The sequence below is a fragment of the Salminus brasiliensis genome, chromosome 4, assembly GCF_030463535.1.
Source record: "Salminus brasiliensis chromosome 4, fSalBra1.hap2, whole genome shotgun sequence".
Lineage (NCBI taxonomy): Eukaryota > Metazoa > Chordata > Actinopteri > Characiformes > Bryconidae > Salminus > Salminus brasiliensis.
Window position 1 is genome coordinate 23,243,390 of NC_132881.1, and position 26,659 is coordinate 23,270,048.

Sequence of the window (26,659 nt, forward strand, 5' to 3'; positions counted from 1 at the left end):
GAGTTGAAAAGCAAAAAGTGGTTCTTCTATGGTTTTGCCCTAAATAACTATTTGGCACCTTTATTTTTAAGAGCTTGGCATCAAATTGCTATGGTTCATTGTGAGTAAACTAAAAGTGCAACCATTTTATCTTAGGCAAACATACAGTATATATCCAATGTCTCAGTCTGTCCCAAATGTCATCTACAGTGGTATAAATCTTTTTAACAGTGGACTGTGAAGTGGTGAAACTGAATTCCCTGAAGTGATGGAGTCCATCTCCATCTTTCATTATTTGGTTTTGCCCATCAAATGTATCCTGCATGAATGATGCTTCTCTGTAGGAGATCTGTGGTAATGGCTCTGCTCCCAGAGTAAGAAGGCAATGAGTACAATTGGCCAGTAAGATGAAGGAAAGAGAAAACTTAGAGAGCAATGGAGAGACAGGCCTTGTGTTGAAAGGAATCTCATAAATGTGAATAAAATGTGCTAAAATATCTGAGTGGTTCAGTGATGTAATGCACTGCTACTATGAACTGGGGGTCGTGAGTTCAAATCCTGAGCCATGGCGCTTTGCCATCAGTGGCCGAGGGTCCGCAATTGGCTGTGCTCCTTCCGGGTGGGTAGATGGCGCTCTCTCCCATTATCAAGTGTGTCTCATCTGGTGTTGTGAAGCTGGGGACCTGGCGAATTACCTCCAAGCACGCTGAGTGCCCGGCAATGCCGCATCAGCAGTAGTTCGAAAAGAGGCAGTGGCTGGCGACGTGTTTAGTCATTACCCTCCTAGTGTCAGAAGCATTGTGCTAGGGGGAGCTACGTACAGGTGGGTTATTGAGAGATAAACAAATAAAAGAAATTTAATAAAAAAAGTAGAAGAATAGAGAAACTAACATCTACACTAGCAATGTTAACATAATTATGGTAATATTAATAAGATCTATGGTAATACCACAGATCACATGTTTTCCCAAAGAAATCCTACATGGGCTTTCAACAGCTGTTTCACTACGCGTCAGCAATATTTAGGCCCCACAGTGCTTGTTTGGTTTCACTGTCATAGGCTGTAAGCTCAAGAGGCAGCCTGTGATCTAATCTTCCTTTAGTTATGTGTGATTTGTAATTAGACGGAGACTTTCATCACTCAGTGAAAGGGCTTAATTAGCCCTTTTCAGTGCCTTGCCCACATCTGCCATGTTATTGTTTTTGTCACGATCCAGACTTTGGATCTATTGCTTGGAACAGTGCAAGAATATGGCAATGCCCTGATGCTCCAGCTCCCACTACTGTTACGACACTCCAGCAGCATTAGCATTCTACCAATCCACACCCCCCTCCCTCACCCTGCCGTCCCAGAATCCCACCACAGCCCCTCCACCCAAGGATGCACTGCCATATTGTGAGGGGGAGATCCATCATCGGGTTAGGAATGGGGATGCCTTGAAATACGCCTCATTCTTCTGCATGGCCTGCTCCTTCGCAGACAGTATTCCTTTAGAGGTGGCGGTGCCGGGGGTCATACTGTCCTGGGAAAGTTAAGTTCTCCATTTAAATCAACAAACGATGTGGCCTTCTGCCGAGGATATGAATGTGCCCGGTGGCAGATGGCAGTGTCCCATACCCATAGACTCCTGCAAGCCCTAATCCCCGGGGGGATCATGCATTCCCGGGTCATCAGTTGTTCACATCAAGTACAAAAAAAGAGGGGAGAGAGCGAGAGAGTGGGACACGGAGAGGGTCCCCCACCCTTAATCCCCTTCCCTAAATTGAGTAAATACGTTTCATTCCAGCTCTGATGGAAAAAAGGGCAGACATAAGCCTAGAAAAGGCCTAATTAGGTGTCTATCTCATCAGACTGAGGGTCTGGGAGTCACCCATGAATAATGCTACCAACTAATTATTCGGGCCGTACAATGGGAGTTAAGAAATACTTCACTTTGTCCTGTACCGTTCATCACCTCATAAGAGACAAGTACTTGAGACCAATTGTTCCCCTCAGGTATCTTCACTGCCCCTGAACAGCATGCTCTTAGTTGCAGCCACTATCTTTAATTTCATACATGGCCGCTCGTTTCATCGCTCATTGTTTGTTTAGGTGGGTGAGTGCTGGTCCCACGCTCTAGCCGTGTGTGTGTGTTTGTACATATCAGCTGCTCCAGGCCAAACAAAGGGGGCTCATGTGACTCAGCAGTTGAGGGAACAGCATCCCCCATGCCCCCTTAGGCTCTATTGCTGAGAGAGACTTTCTCACACCTCTCCATCTGGACGGGCTCCTTTCGAAATGTCAATCACAGCAGGGACTCCCATTTTTCAGCTTGTGCTGGGGGATGACCCTCTCTGGGAGATCTGGTGGAAAGTCAGCGCGCTTGTTGATTTCTGCTCAAGACCTCATCTGCTCAAGACCTCATACCATAGGACATCATACCACTGTCACTTGCCATACTCATTGGAGGCAGGCCTGTGCATTTTATGTCATTTTTTCCATTGATCCTGTTTTGGGTTGTTTTTTTTTTTTCTTATGCAGTGTTAGCCGGAGGTTATTATTCATGTGGAAACAAAAAACACCAACATAATTACAGGCAACAATCGCATTTTCATTCCAGCATAGGCATGCGTTTAGGCTACTCCAGCTGCCTAGCAGACCCAAGACATGCTTGTTATGAAACCAAAGTAGGTCTGAAGTTGCCATATGACATTAAACAAGACAAAACAGTTTGTGGTGAATTGATTGCCATAAGGTCCAACTTTGTTTTCATGAAAATCATCCTGGTGCCAAAAAGAGCTTGACTGCTTGGGAAATATGCACCTCAGAAGCCCTCTAGTGGTCCTTAGAATTTCATCAGTTTAGATCTCTTGACAGTTGTATTTTAGCGCCTTCTAGTGGTACTTAAATAAAATGCAACACAGAAATGAGTTCTTACTTGTACTTTAGCGCCATCTGGTGGATAAAATGGTAGGTCGCATGGGGACATTTTAGATGATCAATGTGCAATTTATATGAATCTATGAGTTAAGCATCATATGGAAAAAGAACCTTGGCCAAGGCCAAGAACCTTTCCCAAACCTAAGCTACACACAGTCTGTATTCATATACAGCATTCATACCTATACACATACAGACCTTTACATCTCTCTTAGCTCCCTCAGCACTTTATTACTTTTAGTTCTTTTTAAAAACCTATTATTCTTTATTGAGCTCGTTGTTTAGTGTACATTTCTCTCTGTACATGGTTTACATGTCACGCTTGTGTTGCTCTTACCAAGCAAAATTCCTTGTATGTGTAACAGATTTTGATTCTGATATTTTACTTTCACAAGAATAAGACACACGCAGCATCTTATTCTTTCTATATGTTCAGTATAAATACATAAACCTTCAAGACATTGTTTTTTCAAATTTTCTCTAAACCCTCCAGATATTTGTAGCCTCATACAGGGGTTAAACACAAGTGAGCAGGCCAAATTCATGCTTTCACATGCTGCACAGCTGTTCTTCATGTAAACTGATCATTTTTGAACATTTTTAGACCTGTCCTTAAGAGTCTTCCTCTCTTTTCTTTAATTACTCTTCGTCTTCCTTTTTTTAGATGTAAAGCACCTGGTTGGTGCGTCTCTTTGATGCAACTACTGGCTTCTTCTTCTCCTCTTTTACAAAGTCAAGTTGATGATGATGGTGTTTAAGGAATGATATATGGAATAAGGAATGAGACATGATATATCTCTCACCACAGCTAGAATTGACCAAGTCAAGTCGCGTTGGTATTGAAGTTGGTTTGTTTAGTTGAGAACAAGAGAGGCCAACATCGCTGAGAATGACTGGAATCCAGATCTTCACTCGCTTGGCACAGATAAGTCAATGTAGGTAGGTAGAACATGGCTTTATAAACACAACAAAGGAACGGGCTGCCATTTTTTATTAAATTAGTATTTTTACCTTTAGATATCTTTCCTCATTGTGGTCCAATTTAAAGGCAGAATAGTGCTACAACACAGGACATTATGCAGATGGTAATGTAGTTGAAAGTTTAATTTAAATGGTTTTTAAAAATGTGTTTATGTAGTTAAAAAAAATACAGTGTTTGATAGCAATTCAAGCATCTCCTGTCTTCAAGTGAGGAGGCACTCGTCAGATATCAAACCAGATATCAACCATGTCTTCACTGAAGTGATACATCATGTTTGTTTGATTTTTCAAACTATTTTCTTAAACTATTTCTTAAAAACCAGATAGTCTACTGAAAGCCTATTAAGAGAATGGGCCTGGCTTGTAACTCACTCACTTGGTCACTCAGTCACACACTCATGTGTGAGGTTGAGGAATTTTCACAAGGGGGAGCTATTGGCACTGATGTGGAGCTCTATTCAGGCCTCCAATTTTGGTCTAAAGCCGAATATGATTCAAAGTGCTGAAGAAAACCTGAAACAAAGGATTTTATGTTTCCTAATATAATTGAATACATCCAATATGGTTTGAAAACTGTATGATAAAATCAGAAATCCAAGTTTACATTTATATTTATAATAAGCTGGTGAGCTAAATGTTTAGCTTAACGGGGGAAAAGAGGGAAAGGCTGAAAGGAAAAGACACCAAACCCGGACGTGAATCAACACAACAACAGCATCTCACAACAACATCTGCTTCACTGTTTCTGCTTATTCACTGTATTTTTTAACAATATAGTTACAATAGCTGGATGCAATATTATCACCAAAATGATGATACAAATGTCATTGTATTATTATATAATATCTAGACTAGAAACATAGTAGCTAAATATAAACAGTTTACTGTATGTTGAGTAATGTCAGCCTTACACCAAACGTCTTTTCAAGCTATTTTTATTCAAGAAATAAAATCCAATGTCTGAATAAGGAGTCAAAGTAAACCGAACTGACCACTTTCTCTCAGCATCGCCATCTGGAGGACATCAGCCCAGGGCATCTGTTGAGAATACGAAAAGAGAAAGAGAGAAAGTGAGGGGGAGTGACAGAGAGAGAGACAGAGAGTGCTCATAGGAATGGTAAGTTGCTTGGATGATGTGATGAGAATTTGTGAGAAATTACTAGTTCCATGTCACACACCGCTCCGGGCACTGTGCTCACTGTCACTGTGTGTATGTCTGTGTCCACAGCATGAATGGGTTCAAGATGGAGACCAAATTCCATCTGTGTCCAAAACTAATGAAAAATAGGCTTATCTTGTCCTCTCTTGTCAGTATAATCACTTTCCCACTCGTTAAACAAGCACTAAAATAATTACATTTAACAAATACACTTATGAACATGCACATAAATAAATCACTGTTGCAAGGTTGGATAACCTTCTCAGACCACTGTCACAAATCTAATTCATCCTAAAGACAAATTGTGGTACTCAGCACAAGAGCAAAATTGCGGATGAATCATGATAAAGTTAAAAGAAGATTCAAGTTTGAACTAAAAACAGTAAACTAAGTTTACTTTCTTGTTACGGTTTAGTTTAATATTTGTCACATGCATAAAACAAATCCTGCTAACTCTGCTTATCTAAATGAAACAGAAATTGATTGATTGAAACCCAGGTAGTCGTCCTAGTAGTCAAGACAAGACAATCATAATCACCATTAGTATTGGACACAGATGGAATTTGGCTTCCACCTTTTTTAACTCACCCGTGCTGTGAGTACACACATACACACTAGTGAAACACACACAGTGACTGTGAGGACATGTGCCCTGGAGCGGTGGGCAGCCATATGCAGATTTGATGCTATGTTTGAGCTGAATGTTCATATAACTGATTTTTTTTCTTCTTAAATGTCATCCCTGCATTTTAATTTTGCTAAACACATAAATGGAATTCTATGATATTTTTTGTATCAGGACAAACCATCTTAAAATTAAGTAAATACAACCTCAGATGAACAACAACACACAACAGATTCCACCATGTCATTATTTTTTCAACAAAAACTGGGACAAAGTGCAGAAGCAGTGTGTAAAAAATAGGTACACTCTTACTGCTTCCATAAGAATTAAGAGGGTTAGTAGCAGCCAGGTGCTGCTAATCAAATGCCCTTGATTAATTGATCATCAGCAGATGTGACCACCTCTATAAAAGCAGAGGTTTGCTGGTCTGGAGCATCCAGGTGTGGGCTAATACAGTGCCAAGGAGGAACAGCAACAGTTGTTGCTGCTCTTCAAACTGGGAAGAGTTATAAGGCCATTTCCATACTCTTTGAAGTCCATCATTCTATAGTGAGAAAGACTATTCACAAGTAGTGAACGTTCAAGACAGCTGCCAATTTTCTCAGTAGTGGAAGTCCTAACTTATTCACCCCAGTGTCAGACCCTGCAATACTCAGAAAAACCCAAGCTGCATCTCAGACTCTCCAGGCCTTCATTAGCATATTAAATGTTCGGGTTCATGAAAGCACAGTCAGATAAAGGCTAAAGAAGTATGTCTAGTATGGATGGGTTGAACATAGTCGCCTGGCTTAAGTTTGCAAAGTTGCATCTGAACAAACCACAAGACTTCTGGAAAACTGTCCTTTGGACAGGCGAGACCAAAGTGGAGATGTTTGGCTACACTGCACAGTGCCATGCAGACGACAAAACACAGTCTAAAAGTCACTGAGTCGACCATGAACTCGTCTGGACACCACAGTATTCTGGAGTCAAATGTGAGCCCATTTATCCAACAGCTCAAGGCTGGCCAAAATTGAATCATGCGAGAGGAAAGTGATCCCAGGCACACCAGAAAATCTACAACAGAATGGCAGAAAAAGAAAAGAATCAAGGTGTTGCAGTGGCCCCAGTTAAAGTCAAGACCTTATCCCATTTGAAATGCTCTGTCAGGACTTCAAGAGTACTTTGCATAAACGAATACCCATGAGCCTCAATGAACTGAAACAGCACTGTAAAGATGAGTAGGCCCACATTTCTCCAGAACCATATCATACCGAGAAACATTACTTCAAGTTATTGCTGCTAAAGGTGGTTCTCCAAGCTATTGATTCATGGGGTTCCATTCTATTTTCCATGTCCCCATACATAAAACCATACATTTCAAAGAGGATGTACTTTGTTTTTCACATGCCTCTATACTGTTATTTTCTAGAATTGAGGGGAAACCCACATATATAAATTTTATTTATTTATATTTTAATCCAATCTGAAATCTAAACCGGTTCCTTTGCTAGTGTATTCCTGTCACTTGTACTAATTTTTGATAACTATGTCATCTCATGCTATGCGAAGTGGAGTGGAAAAGTGGAGAATCTTTATTGCCAAACTTTCAACCTTTATCTTAGAATAACAGATTAAAAATCATGATGCTCCACTGTCTCTAAAAATGGTTTCTGTCATTGCCACTCCAGGCCTGAAACACTGGCTACTGCACTGTAAACTTGTGCAATGTAACTCTGGTAGAGTGTGCATAAGACCTATCGTGAGAACTGTGTAACGCTGCATCCCTCAGGTCATATTTGTGTCAAATTCTGTGGAATTACTCTACCAATAAGTCCACACTGCTTCTGTCAAGTCTACTTTATGTATTTATTTATTAATTTATTTTGCAGTGGTGAATATGTGAACTGATTCAGTTGAAGTGCCCAGAGCATAATACAGAATAGTACTGTTCCAGTGGCATTGAGGTCAAGGATTTTTTCTAAATCCTTGGCCAGCTGAAGCTGTGGAATCATATACACATTTGTGTAATCATGTACACATGCACACACTTGGATTTCATGCATTTGGAGACATTCCAGTCTGGGGATTACAGTCACGTCTGTTTTCCAGATTTGTCTCACTGGATAGTTTCTGCGTCGAAGTCAGTGTAGGCACTAGCAAGCTTTTCCTCTGCTACTGCCAGTGTTTTTGTATGTAGATGGATGGGTATACATTCTCCCAACTCCTGGATAAGCTTTTGTCTCATAGGTTTTCTCACGGATCTGCTAATTGTAGTACCCTGTGAATTATCTATCTGGCCAGACACTTTCCCATTTACCACATCATCTTTATTTCTTGCTAATTTCTTCACAAATAGACAATTTAAGCAAAGTACAACTGGAAAACTGGCTTTTTCACACCAGAATGGGGAACAGGTTACTCGTCTCACTCATTTTAAATAATAGAATATCTGTCCATCCATCTTCAAGAACATTTACATTTACATTTATGGCATTTAGCAGACGCTCTTATCCAGAGCGACTTACAGTGTTACTAGTATTACAGAGGTGGGCCAATGTAGTGTTAGGAGTCTGGCCCAAGGACTCTTATTGGTGTAGTGCAGCATAGTCACCCAGACCAGGAATCGAACCCCAGTCTCCCACACCAATCAAGCACACTGTAGCCTGTTGTCATGCTTGGCTTAATCTGCTCCATTCATCTTTTTAGATTAAAAGGGTAAAATCAGATGAGCACTCTGAGAAGGAGAATCTGACGCTATGTGTGACATGTCATCTCCTTCTTTTTTGTCCTCTTTATACATTCACCACCTGAATCAGGCACATTAAAAGGCAGTCTTTCCTTGTTCATGTTTTCTTCTCTTTTTTCTTGGTCAGACACCTCTGAAGTTGTTGATTGAGGGCTACAATGAACATTCAACACAGAGAAAACCATAAGTGCACTATTACTCTAATCTGTAACCCAGATGCCAGGCTGAACTACAGCACTGAAATACTGTGTAAAGTGGCCAAGGCAATGTTAAAATGTTTGATTGTTGATTGACATATGCTGTATGCCATAAGTGTAAAACAACCTACCTCTTCTGGTAGCCCTGAGGACTGAAGATTCAAAAACTGGTTTTAGGCCTAATTTTTTATTGTCAACTGATATGGTATATGGTCCAAATGTGCTGAGCGATGCTCCAGAGTACTTCCTAGTCTGACAAGAAATTGTTCATAATATTCCCCAAAAAACATACTAGTTACGCCAGTAGTGTTTTGATGAAGTATTATAGGTAGCTTGTAAAGGACTGATTCATACATTTTTTTATGTTTTATTAATTCTTTATTCATCATTACATTGTTCTACATACATTTTAATAGTCTTGATGCAATCCAGGCCCCATACACTATTAAGAAATTTGGTCTGTTCAGCTTTAAAAGTACCTGTGATGAAAATGTAACATAAACATGTATTTTTATTAAAGGTATAGTAAACTTTTGTTCTGGGAAAACAGCTTACATGTGAAAAAAACCCAAAAAACTCCTGTGTAATGGTTTTCAAATCTATATATTCAAATATATATTCATAAATGATTGCAGTTTAAATGCTTTAAAAATATCTACCTGCAGTCCGCTGAGAACTATGTGTGTGTTAGATCTCAGAATGATTGACAGTGGCTCCAAAATGGCAACATAAACAACCCCCCATTAGCAGCAGTGCTGATGTTGTTAAAGACAAAAAAAGTAGATCTAAAATTCCAGCTAACTGTTCAAGCTAAATCAGATCATGAATCTGGTGATATTTCTTTATTTTTATAGCTGTTTTTTTACATTTTTAATAAAGTGGTGACACTCCATGATCACTGGATCAAAATATAATGTTAAGGAAATAAACAACACTAAAACAACATCATGCCGCTAAAATTCTTCAAAACTTCAGTGCCGCAAGTTAAATTCTGCCTCGGTAAGCCGACGAAAGTTGGGGCTACTGGAAATGTTCACTGAGTGTAGTTCATCAATGGATATGAAAACCAGCTGATATGCTATATTCAGATGGTTACAGAAATAAATGCTGGTGTGGCTTTTTTATAGTGCCTCTCTGTGTGCCATGCCTTCATGTCAGAATCAACAGACTGTTCGAGAACTTTAAAAAATAATGAGAGAGAACAACAAGTTCTCATTTAATCTTCCAGGGGTTCAGAGGATCAGCACACAAAAACAAATGTCCAGCTTGTTTGATAGTCTTTAAAGTGGTCTTAAAAGCATGCTGACAGAAAGGCTGGTTCAACATTCATTTACATTTATGGTATTTAGCAGATGCTCTTATCCAGAGCGACTTCCACGGTTACTCATATTACAGAGGTGGGCCAATGTAGTGTTAGGAGTCTTGCCCAAGGACTCTTATTGGTGTAGCGCAGCATAGTCACCCAGACCGGGAATCGAACCCCAGCCTCCCATGTGGTGTGGTAGCTCAGCAGCAGGTAGTGGTATAATCTGTTGCGCCACACCAACCACTACATTCAGTTCTTAGGCCATATTCCGTGTTCACTGGGTGAGGTGAAATAAGGGTTATTTTTCTTATAATCCATGCTTTTAGGGGTCTTTTATTTTGTGAATTATAATTTGGTGTGAGATCCGGATCCAGCAAAGACGCTCAATGTCCCATCACTCTCGATTTCAGCACGTCTTGATTTTTTGAATAGGTCAAATACTGCCATCAACTGGCGAAATATTGTTATTACGACCTTTTAAGGTGGACCGGAAGATCCGAATAAGAAGACCTTCGGTGTCGGACTACACTAAAGGTAGCTGCCTGGAGAACAACTAGACAGATCACAGTGACCAGTACTGCAAAGAAGCTGCAGGCGGTCTCTTCCAGCCTGTCAATCACTTCATCCCCGATACACTCACCCAACCTTACATTATAGTAAGGTAGTACCGTTTAAAAACCGGTGAGGGGGGGGGGGTAGATGATTTATGTTAGAATTGGATGGAGATGGAAATTCAATTTAGAAGAGACAAATAAGACGGAAACGGACTGTTTTGTCACTGAAACATTTGGGGATGTGCAGAGCTACACATCATACCTCAACCAGCCAGCAGAGGCGCTAGACCTGTGGTGGCTTCACTTTTGAGAGGCGATGCGCCGTCCATGTTTTTCTGCAGTTCATGGTACAGATCACAAAAGATGTCAGTAAACTAGTATTTGAATGTATTTGCATAGAAATCAGAGAGTGAGGCAAAACATATGGTATGCCAACTTTATAAAATGCTGACTTAAAACCTAAGACATAAGGTCACATGCAATCCATGACTAAGTATTAGTTTTTTTTATTATTATTTAACAAAGCCCAATACTGTGATTTGAGAGACTATGATGTTAATTATGGCCCATCAGTGTCCAGAAATAGCCCTAGCTACTGAAGATTATTTATCATATTACACAGTTGTCTGGAGACTTGTCGTAACACTCCAGTAATGCATGGCTGTTGCCCTCGCTGGTTAGGGTTAAGGTCAGTGGAGTAACTACCAGCTGGACAGTCGTACTGTGGTCTCTAGCATGGAGGGCCATTGCACACAGTTTACTGTGTTTACTAGACCCAAGCCTAACCCTTATACTGCTAGACATTGCATTGCCTAATACTTTTGTCAGACCCAGACAGCAATGTAGGGCATTTGCTGATTATTATGAACAATTTTATTAAAATCTATATAAAAAAATGACATTTCTGTCTGGTTCAGGTTTCAAGTACCGTGAAAAGTGTGTTTGTTGTCATTTTAAGAGAAGGAAAGAAAATAAATTGTTTATATAATTAAAATCCTGTCTGTGTCAAGTCTATGAGACATTTAGCCCAGTGCAGCGGTACTCCGTAATATCATCTGATACAGTGACATATTAAGTAAATGTTGTGACTTTGAATTTGATCAATACTCAACATCACATCAACCTTCCATGACTCAAATCTTATTGCAGTATTAAGAATTATTAAGCAATTAAAAAGCTACTCCTATATATTTGCTCTTATTCTTTACAAAAACAATTCATAGTAATACTACAGGATATAATTTCTAATTTCTAATTATTTTCTAATAATAATATAATTTCTACAGGATTCCCTCCAGAACCATTTACTACATTTGGTTAATTACCATAGTTTACCACAGGATACGGCATATGTATTACCATTAAGTCAATGTGGTAATTTTTATATTCAATAATAATTTATTTACATATTATAAAGGCATTTATACATTTATCCATGTTTCAACATTTGCATGTTTTTGGCAACCATAAAAACAAAAATGTTTCCCCAATCATTTAATAATTGTACCAATAATAATAATAATAATATTAATAATTGTATATTAATAAAGAAATCTAAATTTCCAACTCATTATTTTAAAAAGATAAAAATATAAAAAAAGAAATACATATATGTTTATGTGTGCTTTGAACAGCAATTACAGGATTGTAGAATAAACAAACACAGGCCTGTTATCCTGCATACACATACAGTTATCGGTAAACTTTTGTTTTTGGAGTTTGTGTAAATTATTTATTTTAAAAGTACTTCAGTGCTATTCTACTAATATTTTAGGGAGGTGGTCGGTATGGACTGGGGCCTTTAGTAATTATGTATTCAAATGCTGATTATTGATCTAATTTTGTACATATGCAGGGAACTGCTCCAGTCTTTGAGCCATCTCTGGCCTTGTGACTGCAGTCCCCCCGAGGCCTCTGGCAGTTAGGGGTCTCTAGGAAGGAATAGTGTATGTCTACGCTCACCTGCTTGCGCAAAAGCGACGCAACCACAGTCTCCATCAGCATGACTCTACGGGTCATGCGCGCCTTCCAGTTCCACTTCCTTTAGAGCTCCAGTCTCTGAAATGGGTCCGACGGGCTGCTGCTGCTGATTATGCCCCTCACACGTGTTACGTTTTTCGTGTGTGTTTTGCGAGCGATCTGAACCGCATCTAGTGCCTCAGCTGAGACGTGTTTTCGGCCGAGTGTGTGTTTGTTTTTTTAGGTGCTCGATTGTCGGAGTGCCGCGTTGATCGCCACGAACTCCCGCAGCATCTCCTCCTGCGTTTGCTAGCAGTGATTAGAGCCGCTAGCCGGGTAAAAGTACCGGGTAAACAGCAGCGCCAGCTCTTTAACCGCCTTCACTTGGCCTTTGAAATGCTGGAAGGCCCCATTGAGCTCGTACAAACACCACAGCTCTGAAATCTCCCCTCGTTTAGGACTTTAGCCAGTTTCGCTTGTAGCAGCGCGTTGTTCGTCTCGAGCTCCGACACAATAGCTCGGCTGGATCATGGGGGCATACCTGTCTCAGCCCAACACGGAGAAAACAACGGCCGATGGCGGAAACAAGAAAGTCAGCTATGGCTTTGCAGCCATGCAGGGCTGGCGCATTTCCATGGAGGTAAAGAAAATAAAAGTGTGCTCGCTGTTCGCTCCGAAACGCAGAAGCAGCAGCAGCGGTATTAGTGAGGTTAGCTAGTGCAGACATGCCGCCGCCGGTGCGCGCTCTTGTTGTGTGAGCGTACGAGTTCACTTCCGTGCACTTCCAGTCATAGAAATGAAGTTAATGGGGTTTGAAACGGGGGGCTGAGTATGTTACATCTTCAGATGTGTGTGTGTGTGTGCTCTACTAAGTTGTTTGAATGGCCATGTGTGCGGGGCTTTTCGCGCCAGTTAACTTGGGTGGTAACTTTCTGCTCACCACATGGCTGACTGCATTGTTCTGTGGCCTTTCAGCTCTGCACCCCTCACCCATTCTAACAATTCATCTACATTTGCAGGATGCCCACAACTGTATCCCAGAGCTGGATGACGAGACTGCGATGTTTGCTGTGTATGATGGACATGGGGGTGAGGAAACATGGCTTGCGTTAATCACCTAGCCATTAGCAGCTTCTACTAAGAAATAAAGTCACAGTCTGTCTCACCACTTTCACTTGTAGAACTTGCAGAGTGGCATTTTCCCTCATGCAAATACTACCATTGCTGCCTTGTGGTGTGACCGATTAAAAAAAAAAAATCATTACCTTAGCATTAGTGCAGATATAATGACTCCTCTTTAATTGGTATGTTATGCAGCGGTTTGAGCACATGGCAGCAAAGTTTCACTGATGATAGGTTTGAGGCTTTAAAAAAAGTATGTTTGCATGGTAGTAAGGAATCTGCACCTCCTCCTTCCTTCCAGGTGAAGAAGTTGCTTTGTACTGCTCCAAATATTTACCTGACATCATAAAGGAGCAGAAGGCATATAAAGATGGCAAACTGCAAAAGGTAAGCGCAGCAGCTTTTTGTGCAAGCCTAGACCATTACGGCCGTGTAATCATCAGTCTTTTTCTCCACAGACTCTCTTTTGACCCCTTCAGAAACAGAATATGAAGTCTTTGCACTGGTAAACCATAGAAAGTGGACTCTGAGCAGTGTTCATTTTGTTTACACAGATGTCCTGTATGTTTTAAAGCAGCAGCTTTTGCGCTTGTGTCCTCTGTTTGCCAGGTGCACACCTAGCAGTGGTTGCTAGGATATTCTTGCTGGTTGAACGAAAAGGTCTCCGGCTGTCTTTTGATTTGGTATTTCATTTACAGCATTTAAAGATTTTGCCAGAACTAGATCAGCTGGCAAGTGTTGATGGAGTGCACTGTAGCACTACATCTGCACCAGAGCTGCCTCTGTTCTGGCATGATTCAGTGGTGCAAATATGCCTCAAGTTCCACCTCTAGTTGATCGTCTCAGTATGCATAATGTGGTTTTATTGACCCTAAAAGGGGATTTATATCTCTGACCACTTTTTATCCTGTTTGCTTGCATGTCTCCAGGCTCTGGAGGATGCCTTCCTGGCTATAGATAGCCGAATCACCACAGAGGAAGTCATCAAGGAGCTTATTCAGATAGCCGGCCGCCCACAAGAGGAGGCAGTGTCAGAAAAAGTAGCAGATGAGGATGATGGTGAATAAAATGCTTTCTTCTTTCAGTAAATGTGACATGATGCCAAAGTTTTATGCAGAAATTGTCTTTTGTGATTTGGCAAGTCATTGGTGAGGTGGGGGTAAAAAAAAAAAAACTCACACTTTTTAAGCTCCAGTCTTTATGCTGCTGTGACCATTATGATCTTAAGGCTATTATCTTCATAGGATATGTCATTACAATGTGGTCATTTTTTGACAGTGATGAAGGTCTTTGATGAAAATATTTGATCAATAAGTAGGTTGACGTAGATGGAAAAAGTACAAATCTAAAAAGATACTTTGGTGAAAATGAATAATATTTAACCAGGTCTAAATGCAAACATAATCAGCAGACCTTTTACTCAAGTTAAGCTTCTTAAGTCTCTAAAAGCATACCACTTAAGTGCAGTGACTGTGTGCAATTACAAGCAGTTTTGTGGGAACAACTACTTTCTCATCAGATGGAGATATATAAAAAAAAATTACACGCACACACACATTGTGTTCTGTACCTAATCGATTGAATGAGTAACCTTCTTTTTCTCACATCAGTGGACAATGAAGAGGCCGCTCTTCTGCACGAAGAGGCCACCATGACAATTGAGGAGCTGCTTGTCCGCTACGGGCAGAACCTGAACAAAGCGGCCAAAAAGTCTGGCCAGGATGCCTCCAAAGAGCCTGAGGATGCTGAGAAGTCTCACGCAGAGAAGGGAATCAATGGCGAGATGGAATGTGAGGCCCCTGAGACAGACAGCAATGGAAAAGCCAAGGCAGGTGAGACTGGAGAGGCAGCTGGAGGCTCCAAAATGAGGGCCTGCAGGAGGGCGGCGGCGGCAGCAGCAGCCTCCAGCGGTGGAAGCTCCGGAACGGGAGACTCCTCTGAGGGTGAGAAAGCTGGAGTAACTGGGGACGCTGGCCCATCCTGTTCCTCCTCTGCAGCACCTGCAGCAGGGAGCACCAAGTCCAAGTTTTTCGAGGACAGTGACGAGTCAGAAGATTGCGAGGATGAAGAGGAAGCTAGTGATGAAGAGGTGAACATGAGCTGATGTTGCGTGTGTCAAGTTTTGGGGATGTTTGGTGTATTAACAGATTTATACAGATGTATACTAGAATGCCCTTCTACAGAATTTGGGAAATTTGGTTCTCTTTTGTTCTCCTGCCCATTTCACTGTTTTGTGCGTGCTATAACAGGACTGCAGCGAGGAGGATGGTGAGGAAAGCAGTGAAAATGAAGAGGAGGAGGATACAGAGGAGGAGGAAGAGGACACCGATGAGGAAGAAGAGGAAATGTGCTTGCCAGGGATGGATGGTAAAGAGGAGGTGAGCTTGTCCAGATGTGTTCTGGAGCCCTGTCATGACTTCAAAAGCACAGTTTGGGTCAGGAGGTCAAGGTCACTGTGTGTGTGTGTTTCATCATTGGTCGATGACAACAGCACAGCCTCTAATGCTGACAAGATGTCGTATTTGTTCCATATGTAGTGCATATAACAAAAATGTTATGTTTGTATGGTAATAATGTAAAAAATCTCTTTTTTAAAGGATGAATTAACTTTGCATCAAGTTCTAAATATTAATCTGTAGGTCCCTGAACAGAGGTTAATGTTCAATCCTTAAGACAGTCCACACAAAGCTTAGTCCAGTGGTAATGTGTGGTCTGTGCTGACCTTCACCCTCTCTGCTTCCCTGGTGCTGCAGCGATTAGCTGCCCACCACTCTGGGCGCGTGTGCTCACTGTCAGAGCACATGTTTGATCAGTAGTGTGTATGTTTGTGTTTGCTGAACGGATGGTCGGGTGAAGGCCAAATTCCCTCTGTGTCCAACACAAAAGGGGAATGCGGTTGTCTTGACTCTTCAAGATGGATTTAGAAGCTTGGTGTTGCTCTGCTGACTCTCAGTTGGAGTTTTTGCTTTCTGCAGTACTGAACGTGTAATGATGCTGCTTTTGTATAGCACAGGGTTGTTATACCCAAGTTAATTATTTGCTAATTATTAATCGCTCTTTGCTGGGAATACAAAAATGTGCGAGACATGGTTTTTGAGACAATTGTGAGGCATTTTAACTGTCAATGAATCTTATTTTAGAAAACGATATAAAGAGATATAGAGATATAAATATTTTAGAAAACACTGGATAGTTGTACCTTTCTTTCAGACTGTCAACATTTCTGTGTAACAGTCGTGTAATCTTGCGGTCAACCGGTTAAGCAGTGGCCAATTCCAAAAAAAGATTTGCTGTACATAAAGACCTAGTCTGTTATAAAATGCTGACAACAGGGTTGAGTAAACTTGATTTGGTGCTTAGCAGTAATGTCCTTGCTGAGTCATCTCTTTTTGAATGAGTAATTTTGCCCTTGAACATTTTTTTGTAAACACATTAACCTACAATGAAGGAGTTGCTTTAGAAATTATTTATGCACAATGTTTTATAAATAATGTGTACGGTTTCTCTTTTACTTTTATCCTGTTTCTCAGCCTGGCTCCGATAGCGGGACTACAGCTGTGGTAGCCCTTATCCGTGGGAAGCAGCTGATAGTAGCTAATGCTGGTGACTCCCGCTGTGTGGTCTCAGAGAGAGGCAAGGCAGTAGACATGTCCTATGACCACAAACCAGAAGATGAACTGGAGCTTGCTAGGATCAAGAATGCAGGGGGAAAGGTGACCATGGACGGCCGTGTTAACGGAGGCCTTAACCTCTCCAGAGCCATTGGTAAGTAGGCTCATTACATGCCGTGCTGAGCCATGTCATTAGACATCTTTTGGTGCTAATAAGCTTGTTGTGAGTTGAGTACTGTTGTGTTAAAATTGTCCCGATATTTTCCTGTTTAGGGGACCACTTTTATAAGAGGAACAAGGCTCTTCCACCAGAAGAACAGATGATTTCTGCTTTACCAGATGTTAAAGTGCTGACTCTTAATGAAGAGCATGAATTCATGGTTGTTGCTTGTGATGGCATCTGGTGAGACTGTTAAGATGTTGCTTACAAAAAGTCTGTAGCTCTTAAAATAGCCACATTGCATCTAATTATTGAGGTGCTTTCGAGTTTATTAATTAAAATGTTAAACATGTTGGACTCTACCGTATGCTGAGTGCACATCCATATGTGCTTGTTGAAACCTCTAATTCCAAACATATGGGCATTGACATAGAGTTTCTGTGCTCATAAACGGCCTGTTCTGCTCAGAGAAGGTCCTCCATTAGCTTTTGGAGCATGGCTGCGGGGACTCGCTGGCATTTGGTCACATGCATTAGTTGAGCAATAAAGTCTGGCATACAGTCTGCATTCCAGTTCATCCCAAAGGTGTTTAACAACGTTGAGATCAGGGCTCTGTAAGCCAGTCGATTTCTTCCACATAACCTCAATTATCGTCATACTAAAACAGGAAATGTCCCACCACAAAACTGGATGCACAAAATTCTCTAGAATTACTTTGTTTGTTAACATTATGATTTTCATGCCAAGTCTACCAATTATGATCAGAAATGTGGTCAAGTATGTCCTAAATATTGACGTTAACCTGGTATAATGGCGAGATTCAGACTGTTAAAGCAATAGTGAAGACATTGATATTTAAGAGCTTTCTATACTATGTCTTTTGTATAAGTTGTGCATTCACTTGTCCCTAATCTAGCTGTGTGCTTACAGGAATGTCATGAGCAGTCAGGAGGTTGTGGACTTTGTGAATGAGAGGTTGAAAGCTGAAGGCAGTGAAAGCAAAGCACTGTCTGCCATTATTGAAGAGGTAGGTACATCATTACAAAGACAAATATTTGTTGAAATTCTCAGGACCTTGTTTTCTGTAATTATTGTCCATTAGGGATATCAGCTCATTTTAACCACTTAAAGTTAACTGAGGGGAAAATAACAAGAGGAAGCAAAGATTTTAGAGCTGTTTAGACGCTGATGTGTGTGGTTGAAGTCATTTTGTGAAATTTACCAGTATTTGTACGACTCAGCATTCCACATCAACTTTCTTCTTAGTTTCTGTTGGGAGAGGGGCTGTAGGCACATCAAAGGCTTTTGCAATTTAATCCTAGTTGCCTGTATGGGGTGGTCTATATTTAGTAGTACTAAATCAGCTATTGCAGAGCCTGGAGCTGTGCACGCTACATTACCAGGTTGAAACTATACATAAATGATACAGTACATGTATCATACAGTAGGTTTATAATGCTCATAATGGATATGGACATGCTTTTCTAGAAAATCTCTCATTGTTTAAAATACTCACTTGGACTCCCTTAAATCTGTTCTTTGTCCAGCTGCTTGACCATTGCTTGGCGCCAGACACATCTGGGGACGGCACAGGCTGTGACAACATGACCTGCATGATAGTCACATTCTCGCCACTCGCCGGCAGCAACATGACCAAGAAGCGGAAGCCAGACGAGCAGGTGTCTGAGGAGAACGGCAGTGACAGCAAAAAACCCAAAACTGAATAGAGCCACTGTCCGTGAACGTGACGTTCTTTTAACATTCTTTTGATGAAGACAGAAATTGGACCCTCTTTTCTTCTCTGTACACAACCCTCACTGGATTTCATTTTTTATGGATTTACTGCCCATGAAAGAATGGTTTAGTTTTAAATAATTTGAAGTTGCAGGAAAAATTGAACTGTAAACCAGCCATTTGTTTATTTTGGTTCATCGTTTTTTTGGGGGAATTAATTAATTAACAGTCCAGCTGTATCTCAGCAGAGGTGTAGCATCACACAAATGAATCATCTGTGAATCCTTATATACTCTGTCTAGTCACAATACCCTTGTATATAGTACATAGTGTTTCCAGAAACCTATGAATTTTCTTTTTTTTTTTTTTTTTTTTTTTTTTTTTTCTTTTCATCATTGTGAGTATTCGTGGCTTTCTCTTGGCACCCATATGTAATTGTATTCAAATACATTTTTGTAAATTATGCACTGAATGTGATTGTTTTAATTTTGAGGTAGAAACGAGCAGATTTGTTCGCTTTTATGATGAGGAGGAATTGGAAAGAAATGCAATCTGATATTGAAACTAATTACAAAGACATTCCTTTTGGTTTTGCTTAAGCAAACATTGACATTAAAGAGTCATCAAGCTTTGCAGGCACAATTCTAAGCAAGTGCAGTTGCCAAGTACCCTTTCCAATCCAGCTACATGAAATGAAAGAAAAATGAATAAGAATAATAGGCTGGGTAAAACCATCAGATTTTAGGCCGTGCAGCTATGAGGTGGGAGTACCAGTTCAAAGGGATTGCCACTCATCAGTTCTTCATTTTCAGTTGCAACACTCAAATAGCTCAATAAGGTTTCTATACAAGGTATTTTGGAAAATTATATTTTGGTACTTTTAAAGCATCTTTGTTCTCCAAGAAAACACTGAACATTGCTCAAAATCGACGTTTTCCTAAAACAATAAACAAGTGGAGACAAACTTGTCACAGGCTTTTCTTTGTTATGTTAAAGACTGGGCAGTGGTCCTCAGCATTAAACTTAGATTTGAATAATGGTACTCTTTCAAATCTGAAAACTTTTTAATTTCACTTTTTAAGGCAAAAACAATGTTTACAATGCAAACCACACATCACTGTCAGGAAAACAACTTTCAGGCTGAACACAACCGTTGTGTGTATATGTATGTATACACATTCACTGAGCACTTTATTATAAAACACTACATTACATTCTTCAAGATTTTGGTCCATCCCAAGTATATTCTACTGTATTCAAATCCAGTTTCAAGAAAAGACTACTGAACTCCATGTCATGATAATATAGTCAGTATGAAGTGACTTTTGCTTTGAGACAGTTGTGCTAATCATACCGAAAGTGGAAATTAGAAGATGTGTAAATTGTGGCCGTGACGAAATGAACAAACGTTCCTCACACAATTACACCAACTTGGCCTGTTGCACATGGACAAGGCATGTTGTATTGATGGATTCCTGCGGATGGTACCAAATTCTGACCCTACAGTCTGTGTTACAGCATAAATTGAGATTCATTAGATCAGGTTACATTTTATAAGTCTAGAACTGTCCAGTTTTTTGAGAGTTTAAGTCTACTGCAGCCGCAGCTTTCTGTTCTTGGCTGACAGAAGTAGAACCTGACATGGTCTTCTGCTGTTGAAGAACATCTGCCTCAACATTGTATATGTTATGAATTCTGAGATGCTGTTTTGCTCAACACAGTTCTACAAAGTGGTTAGCTGAGCTAACTGAACCCAGGCTCACTGAAGGTGTTGTCTTCATCACACTATTCTGAGTAATTAGTTCTAGAAATACTCAAACCAGCTGGCACCAACAATCACTCCACACTCATTTCCACACACATTTTCCCCATTGTGATGGTCGATGTAAACATGACCTGAAGATGCTGACCTGTATCTGCATGATCTTATGTACTGCACTACAGCCAAAAGATTGAAGTTTCCTGAGGGCTCCTAATGAAAAGGCTGACTTGACTGAAGATGAAAAGGCCTGAATCTCCTGCAGTTCAAAAGAAAGGTTCACCAGAGTGGTGCTCGTCTAAACATTCCCTCCCAGCAGCATGACTCTGCCATCTGTTTAAGACAGGAAAACACACATTTAAAACTGGGATTCTGATCCTACATTGCAAATGCAGTGGCCTTTAAAAGTCAGACCACAAAAATATGGGATTTTTTAAATTAGTATTTTAAGCTGGAACAAATCAAAAGATCATTTTTGAATGAAAGAAATGAAAATGTTTCAAAAAGTAAAAATTTATTTATTTTTTTGCACTATTTCTATGCAAATTTTCACATTCAAATAAAGCAAATGTATGACCATTTATTACTTAATTAGGCACCCTTAAACACTATTATTTGTTCAAGTGTGTAAAAACCTGCTTGTCCAGCATTTCTTCTGACATAAACAGTATTAATGGGGAGTGAGTTTCATTTTTGCTGCAGGAACAGCCTCTGCTTTTCTGGGAAAGCTTTATTGTACATGTCTCAACATTGCTAAAGATTGTGGGGGTTTGATTGCATTCAGTCATACAGAGCTTTAGAGAGGTCAGGTCACTGATATTGTATCCGACACAAACATCCCTCCAACTCATTGCTCTGTGGTCTATCTCTAGAGAGAATGCAGTTCCACTGCTCCAAAGCCCAGTGCCGGGGGATTTATACTCTACTATACTGTTTGACAACATTGGACATTGGGACCTTTTCTATGGAGCTTGTACAAGCTCTGGGTGCAATTGAATGCCTGGTTGAGAAACTGGTTCATCTTCAAGGAGCTGATTTTCCATGAAAGGGGTCTAGAAATATTTGGACATACATTAAATGAGACAGGTATTGCCAATAGAATAGGACTCTCTAAAGCATGTAATTCTGATTCCAGGTGTGGGCTGGAGGGGTCTGAAGCATCCCAGCATTGAGCTGTGGAGTTGAGGAACTGTGATCATCCAACATCCTGATGTCACTAATGCTCTTGTAGCTGAATACAATCAAATCCTCGCAGCAATGCTCCAAAATGTAGTAGAAAGCCTTATCTGGACAGTAGAGACAGTTACACCAACAAAAGCAGGATAAACTGCTTTACTATCCTTGATTTCAGAAGAAACAATGAACGAACAGGTGTCCCAATACTTTTGTCCACATAGTGCACAGTGTCCAAAATAGCTTTGTGATGCTGGAAAGGCATACGATTACTTGCCTGCATTCTTTTATGAAGAAATTTCAGCTTCTGGTTTAACAATTCAATGTCCTGGAAAAAAATAAATAAAATAAAATAAATTACACTGATCTAAAAATATTCTGGTTAATTTGATAGTAAGCGTTAATCATGAGTGGCAGTGCGGTAACATTTTTTCAATGTTCCGATCATTATTTCACCTTGATCATCTTGTCCTGCTGTTTTTGCTTGATTTGAGGAAGGAGTTCCTCCAGCCTTTCAATCTGAAATAACAGTAACCAGGTTATGTCCAGACTGCATCGATAGAACACACATTATTATGCAGCCACGAGGGACAGCTGTCTAACAGTTACCGTCCGACACAACTAGTGTGATTCTCCTCTCACCCTTCTTACAATACCCTGCAGTCTGGACTTCAAGCTTCGATGGATAACGGTCATGGCAGTACTTCTGGGCCTTGCATTAACTTCATACACAAAAACATCACATGTCAAAGATGAATGAATTTAGAATTGTAATATTCTTTAAGATTAAGTGTTAAATCAAAGTATCTTAAATGACCTATATCTTACCACTTTCCTGTAGGTCCACTTATTAGGTTTGTGTTGGTTTATGAAGCAAAAATAGGGCCCTATTTTAGCGATCCTTTGGCGGGCCTTCAACCGCTTGATTTAGGGCGTGTCAGTATGAGGGAAAAAAGTATGCTTTAAGTCTTTTAATTACTCATGGGTGTATTTTGGGCATAACGTGCAATAATCCAATCAGCACGTCACTTGCCATTCCCTTTAAGAGCCAGGTGTGGTCTGACTTTGGCGGATTGCTCTTTCAATGGTGCAAATCAGGGGTGTACACAATTGGGCACACGTCTGTGTTGACAATTCACTGCCAAGATAGCAACAAACGTCTGACTCTTGACGCATGCCTGTTCAGCCAGTGGTACACCCACCTAAAGTAGCAATATGCCAGAAATTTACCTGAACACACCTCATTTCGAGACCACCACGCCCATTGACGTAGATATAGGATAGGGTAGGGTAGCAATGAGCATCGCGACACGCCTTGCGCAGGATGTAAGATAGGGCCCACAGTCTTAATTCATTGTTTACACAACCATTTTCCAATATCAGTTTATTGCTTAGCCATTATACCATAGTAATCATACCATGCTGAAAGTATTTTGCCACCTCCAAGACGTATGGCCTAAAGGGATACCAGAGAATAAAAAATCTTAATAAGTGAAAACTGTAGTGTCATTAATAATGGAATAAATATGGAACATCACAAAGAGTCTACACTGATTAGAGCTTACGTTTCTTGAGGAACTTTTGGAGGTTCTTCAATTTGAAACTGTGGAGGAACCCTTAAGAAAGGGTTTATGGAAATAATGGGTTCCTTGAAGGTTTCCTCAAAGCACCTTAAGAGGTTCCAAATCCAAGAAATCCTAAAAGTTCCTCAAGGATCTTATAACAGTATAACTTTTAACAGTGTATGCAATGTCCAAACATACAGACAAACTGAGAATAGTACTACTTCACATTCAGAAAAGTGAGAAAAGTGCTGTTTAAGTAGGCCTTCTTTCCAAATACGGGAAAAATGAAATCGCACAGACTTACATTTGTTTGCTGTTCCCCGGTATGCAGCTGTTCAAAGGGATTAAAAAGCCTCGGCCGTTTCGGATCTAGAATGGGACATTTGTATCATTTAGCATAACTGTTCTAGATTATATAGAATTTAAAAGAAAAGGCTTTATACATCAGGTTAGTAACCAGAATTCAGTCTATGTTTCTCAAAATACCTTGAATGTCACCTGAGCAGCGTCCAGTCTGAAGGAGTGGGCTAAGATCTGTGAGGAAATTGAGAAAAGTTCAGCTCCCTTCAATTCTCCCTTACGGTTAAAATACAACGGTACATAACTGGAGGTGATAACAGGAAAATGATAACTGACAAAAGAAGAAACCAAAGATGATGGCGATGATGGTGATGGTGATGATGACGACCCACCTGTCTTACTGTGGTCACTTTAGTCCCCCTGGGAATGTGGACCTCTCTCAGAGCGGTAACTCTGTCATCTGCAAATGAACAATCGGTCATCCCTAACTACTGGACATAGACCCCACCAGCTGCTTTGCTGAAGATCAACACTGACTTCAATGAAACAGCATTAAAAGGGTCATCAGTCATCAGCCCTGAGGTCCTGCTTTGTCAGTTACACCTGTTGACCGCTCACTACTCTACGCCTTTTAGCCATTGAGGACATGGACGGACAGACGGCTGGATGGACATATACATACATACATACATACATACACACACACACACACACACACACACACAGACAATTATATATATATATATATATATATATATATATATATATATATAATAACGTATTAAGATTTCGCACTAAGCACAAGCTGCGGACAGTTGCTATGGCAACCAGCACGTTTCGCCTCGAACATCTAATTTCTAGCAAATTACAAAATTACAATTATACAGGAATATTTTTGTACAATAAGTGTCTAAGTAGCAAACTAACCATTAAGGTCGAGCCTTTTCAGCGCGACCCAGACCGCCGTGTGCGTGTTCTCCACATTTGCCATCGTAGAAGCTGAGTCTCCTCTCCTCCCCTCCCCTCCCCTCTCCTTTCCTCCGGAGGTTTATTCTCAGAGGCAGTTTGGTCAAATCAGCAACTCCAAAGAAAGACCTTTCAAAATAAAAGACCTCACAGCACTAGCCCAAATCTTCCATTTTGGGCAACATGGTCATATGGACCCTGCTAAAGACACATGAGAGACTATTGTATTTTCTGTTACCTTCAACAATATGCATATATCAGCGCGTTTCTGTAAGGAACTAAAATGTCCTTACAAAAGTGCTTCACTGTTTACTGAGAAAATATCCATAGCCAGTTTGAATAGGCCACCTCTAAGCTGAGATACTACTAAATACAAAAGTCAGCACTACACTTTGGCCAAGTACTATCGGAAGAGGCGAGTCTTTAGTCTGCGTTTGAAGACGGGGAGCAGCACTGCCGTTCAGACACCCATGGGGAGGTTCATTCCACCACTTCGGTGCCAGGACAGAAAAATTGCCATTGAAAAAAATGCAGAAGAAAGGTTTTGAAATACTACAATATATATATATATATATATATATATATATAGAGAGAGAGAGAGAGAGAGAGAGAGAGATGGGGTGAATATAATAAAACCTTAATGGCCATACACATATTACATATAGTACACAACCTCATAGGACCCATAGGTACTGAGTTAAAGTTAACTATGATCATCATTATGCATTATTAGTCAATATTAATCCACAAATATGCACGAGATTCATACGGATTACTGATGCCCTCACAGTCATTTGTGCAGCAGGCTGGCTCTGAAACTACTACTCACAGTAGTTTCAAATAGACTCATCTGGTATCTTGGGAAAGAGAAGAGAAAGAGGCAGAGGCCAGCTTACAGCTCTTATCAATGTCAAAGCAAGGAATGATCATGGTGTTCTGGAAACGAAAGAAGGACAAAGACATAATGCAGACATGTCACAGGTCTTACAGAGACACAAAGTACAAAATAAAAGAAAGAAACAAAGAAAATACATCTTAAACAAAGGAATGCAATGATTCATATAGTAAACAATAAGGGGGCGATCACTAAAGATTATCTTACTCCACTACAAGTGCATATATTTGTAAGAATTAATGAGATGTAATTTTCTCTTATTCTCAGTATACACATTAAAGCAAATTTACACAGCATTATCTATTTCTACCTCGACAGTCCACATACCTCTTTCACTTTCAGTGACGGTTCCGTATGGTTCAGCTTGTCCAGAAATGCCTGTTTAAAGCGTGTTCTTTAGTGGTGGCTCAAAGAGTGAATTACACTTGCTGACTGTAGAGGGAGCCCAGGAGCAACAACAAAAAATGCTTAATGCTGCTTTAAGTCAAAACCAAGCATATTGTTAAAGGGATACACCAGCCAAACAAGGAAAACCCAACCTTGGACATCATGACTGAAAACTGCTTTGAGGTGGATTTTTGGGGCTGGGCTGTTTGAATGTTTTATAGCATAGCTGGCCTCAGGCCAATATTAGAAACCTCAGGTTTAAGCTGTATAAAAGAATAAATTCTTTATTGAGTGTCGCTTTTCCCCCTGACTGTCTCTGGGATTACGAGGTTGTTTAGTAGTCAAAATACAAATACTGAAATGGCATTGAATAAAAGGCTATAACACCACCAGCTGATTTGCATGGTGATTTGCTGATTTCAGTCTTATGATTTGTTTAATTTGCCCATATCTAAATGTATGTTATGACACATTAAGGCTGTATCCAGCCTTCACCGCAGCAACCATCTTTAAAACCCACCCTTTAGCTCCAAATATGGGCACAAGGCTGACTTTATAATGACTACATGACTTCAGAGG

General features: G+C 40.3%; 2 protein-coding genes across 3 annotated transcripts; one reads left to right on the forward strand and one right to left on the reverse strand.

Annotated features, from left to right (window-relative positions):
* Positions 1-12,504: 12,504 nt before the first annotated feature.
* ppm1g (protein phosphatase, Mg2+/Mn2+ dependent, 1G) lies at positions 12,505-19,498 on the forward strand. The gene is made up of 10 exons (XM_072677659.1): positions 12,505-13,048; positions 13,428-13,497; positions 13,832-13,917; positions 14,460-14,589; positions 15,141-15,619; positions 15,780-15,908; positions 17,061-17,295; positions 17,415-17,544; positions 18,232-18,328; positions 18,849-19,498. Exons 1-10 carry the CDS (start codon positions 12,938-12,940, stop codon positions 19,026-19,028), a joined length of 1,647 nt encoding a protein of 548 aa, XP_072533760.1. The 5' UTR covers positions 12,505-12,937; the 3' UTR covers positions 19,029-19,498.
* Positions 19,499-20,080: 582 nt separating this feature from the next.
* Positions 20,081-25,775, reverse strand: LOC140554549 (uncharacterized). 2 transcript variants are annotated; one of them, XM_072677666.1, is made up of 9 exons: positions 24,760-25,760; positions 24,225-24,292; positions 24,019-24,066; positions 23,837-23,901; positions 23,386-23,423; positions 22,610-22,689; positions 22,424-22,486; positions 22,245-22,295; positions 20,081-21,127 (listed from the first exon to the last, which is right to left on the reverse strand). In XM_072677666.1, the coding sequence occupies exons 1-9, from the start codon at positions 24,821-24,823 to the stop codon at positions 21,074-21,076; spliced, it is 531 nt and encodes a 176-aa protein (XP_072533767.1). In that variant the 5' UTR covers positions 24,824-25,760; the 3' UTR covers positions 20,081-21,073. The 2 variants fall into 2 exon arrangements, with proteins under 2 accessions (XP_072533767.1, XP_072533768.1); XM_072677667.1 differs by lacking the exon at positions 24,225-24,292 and having other exon boundaries at positions 23,372-23,423; positions 24,760-25,775.
* Between the last annotated feature and the right edge of the window lie 884 nt (positions 25,776-26,659).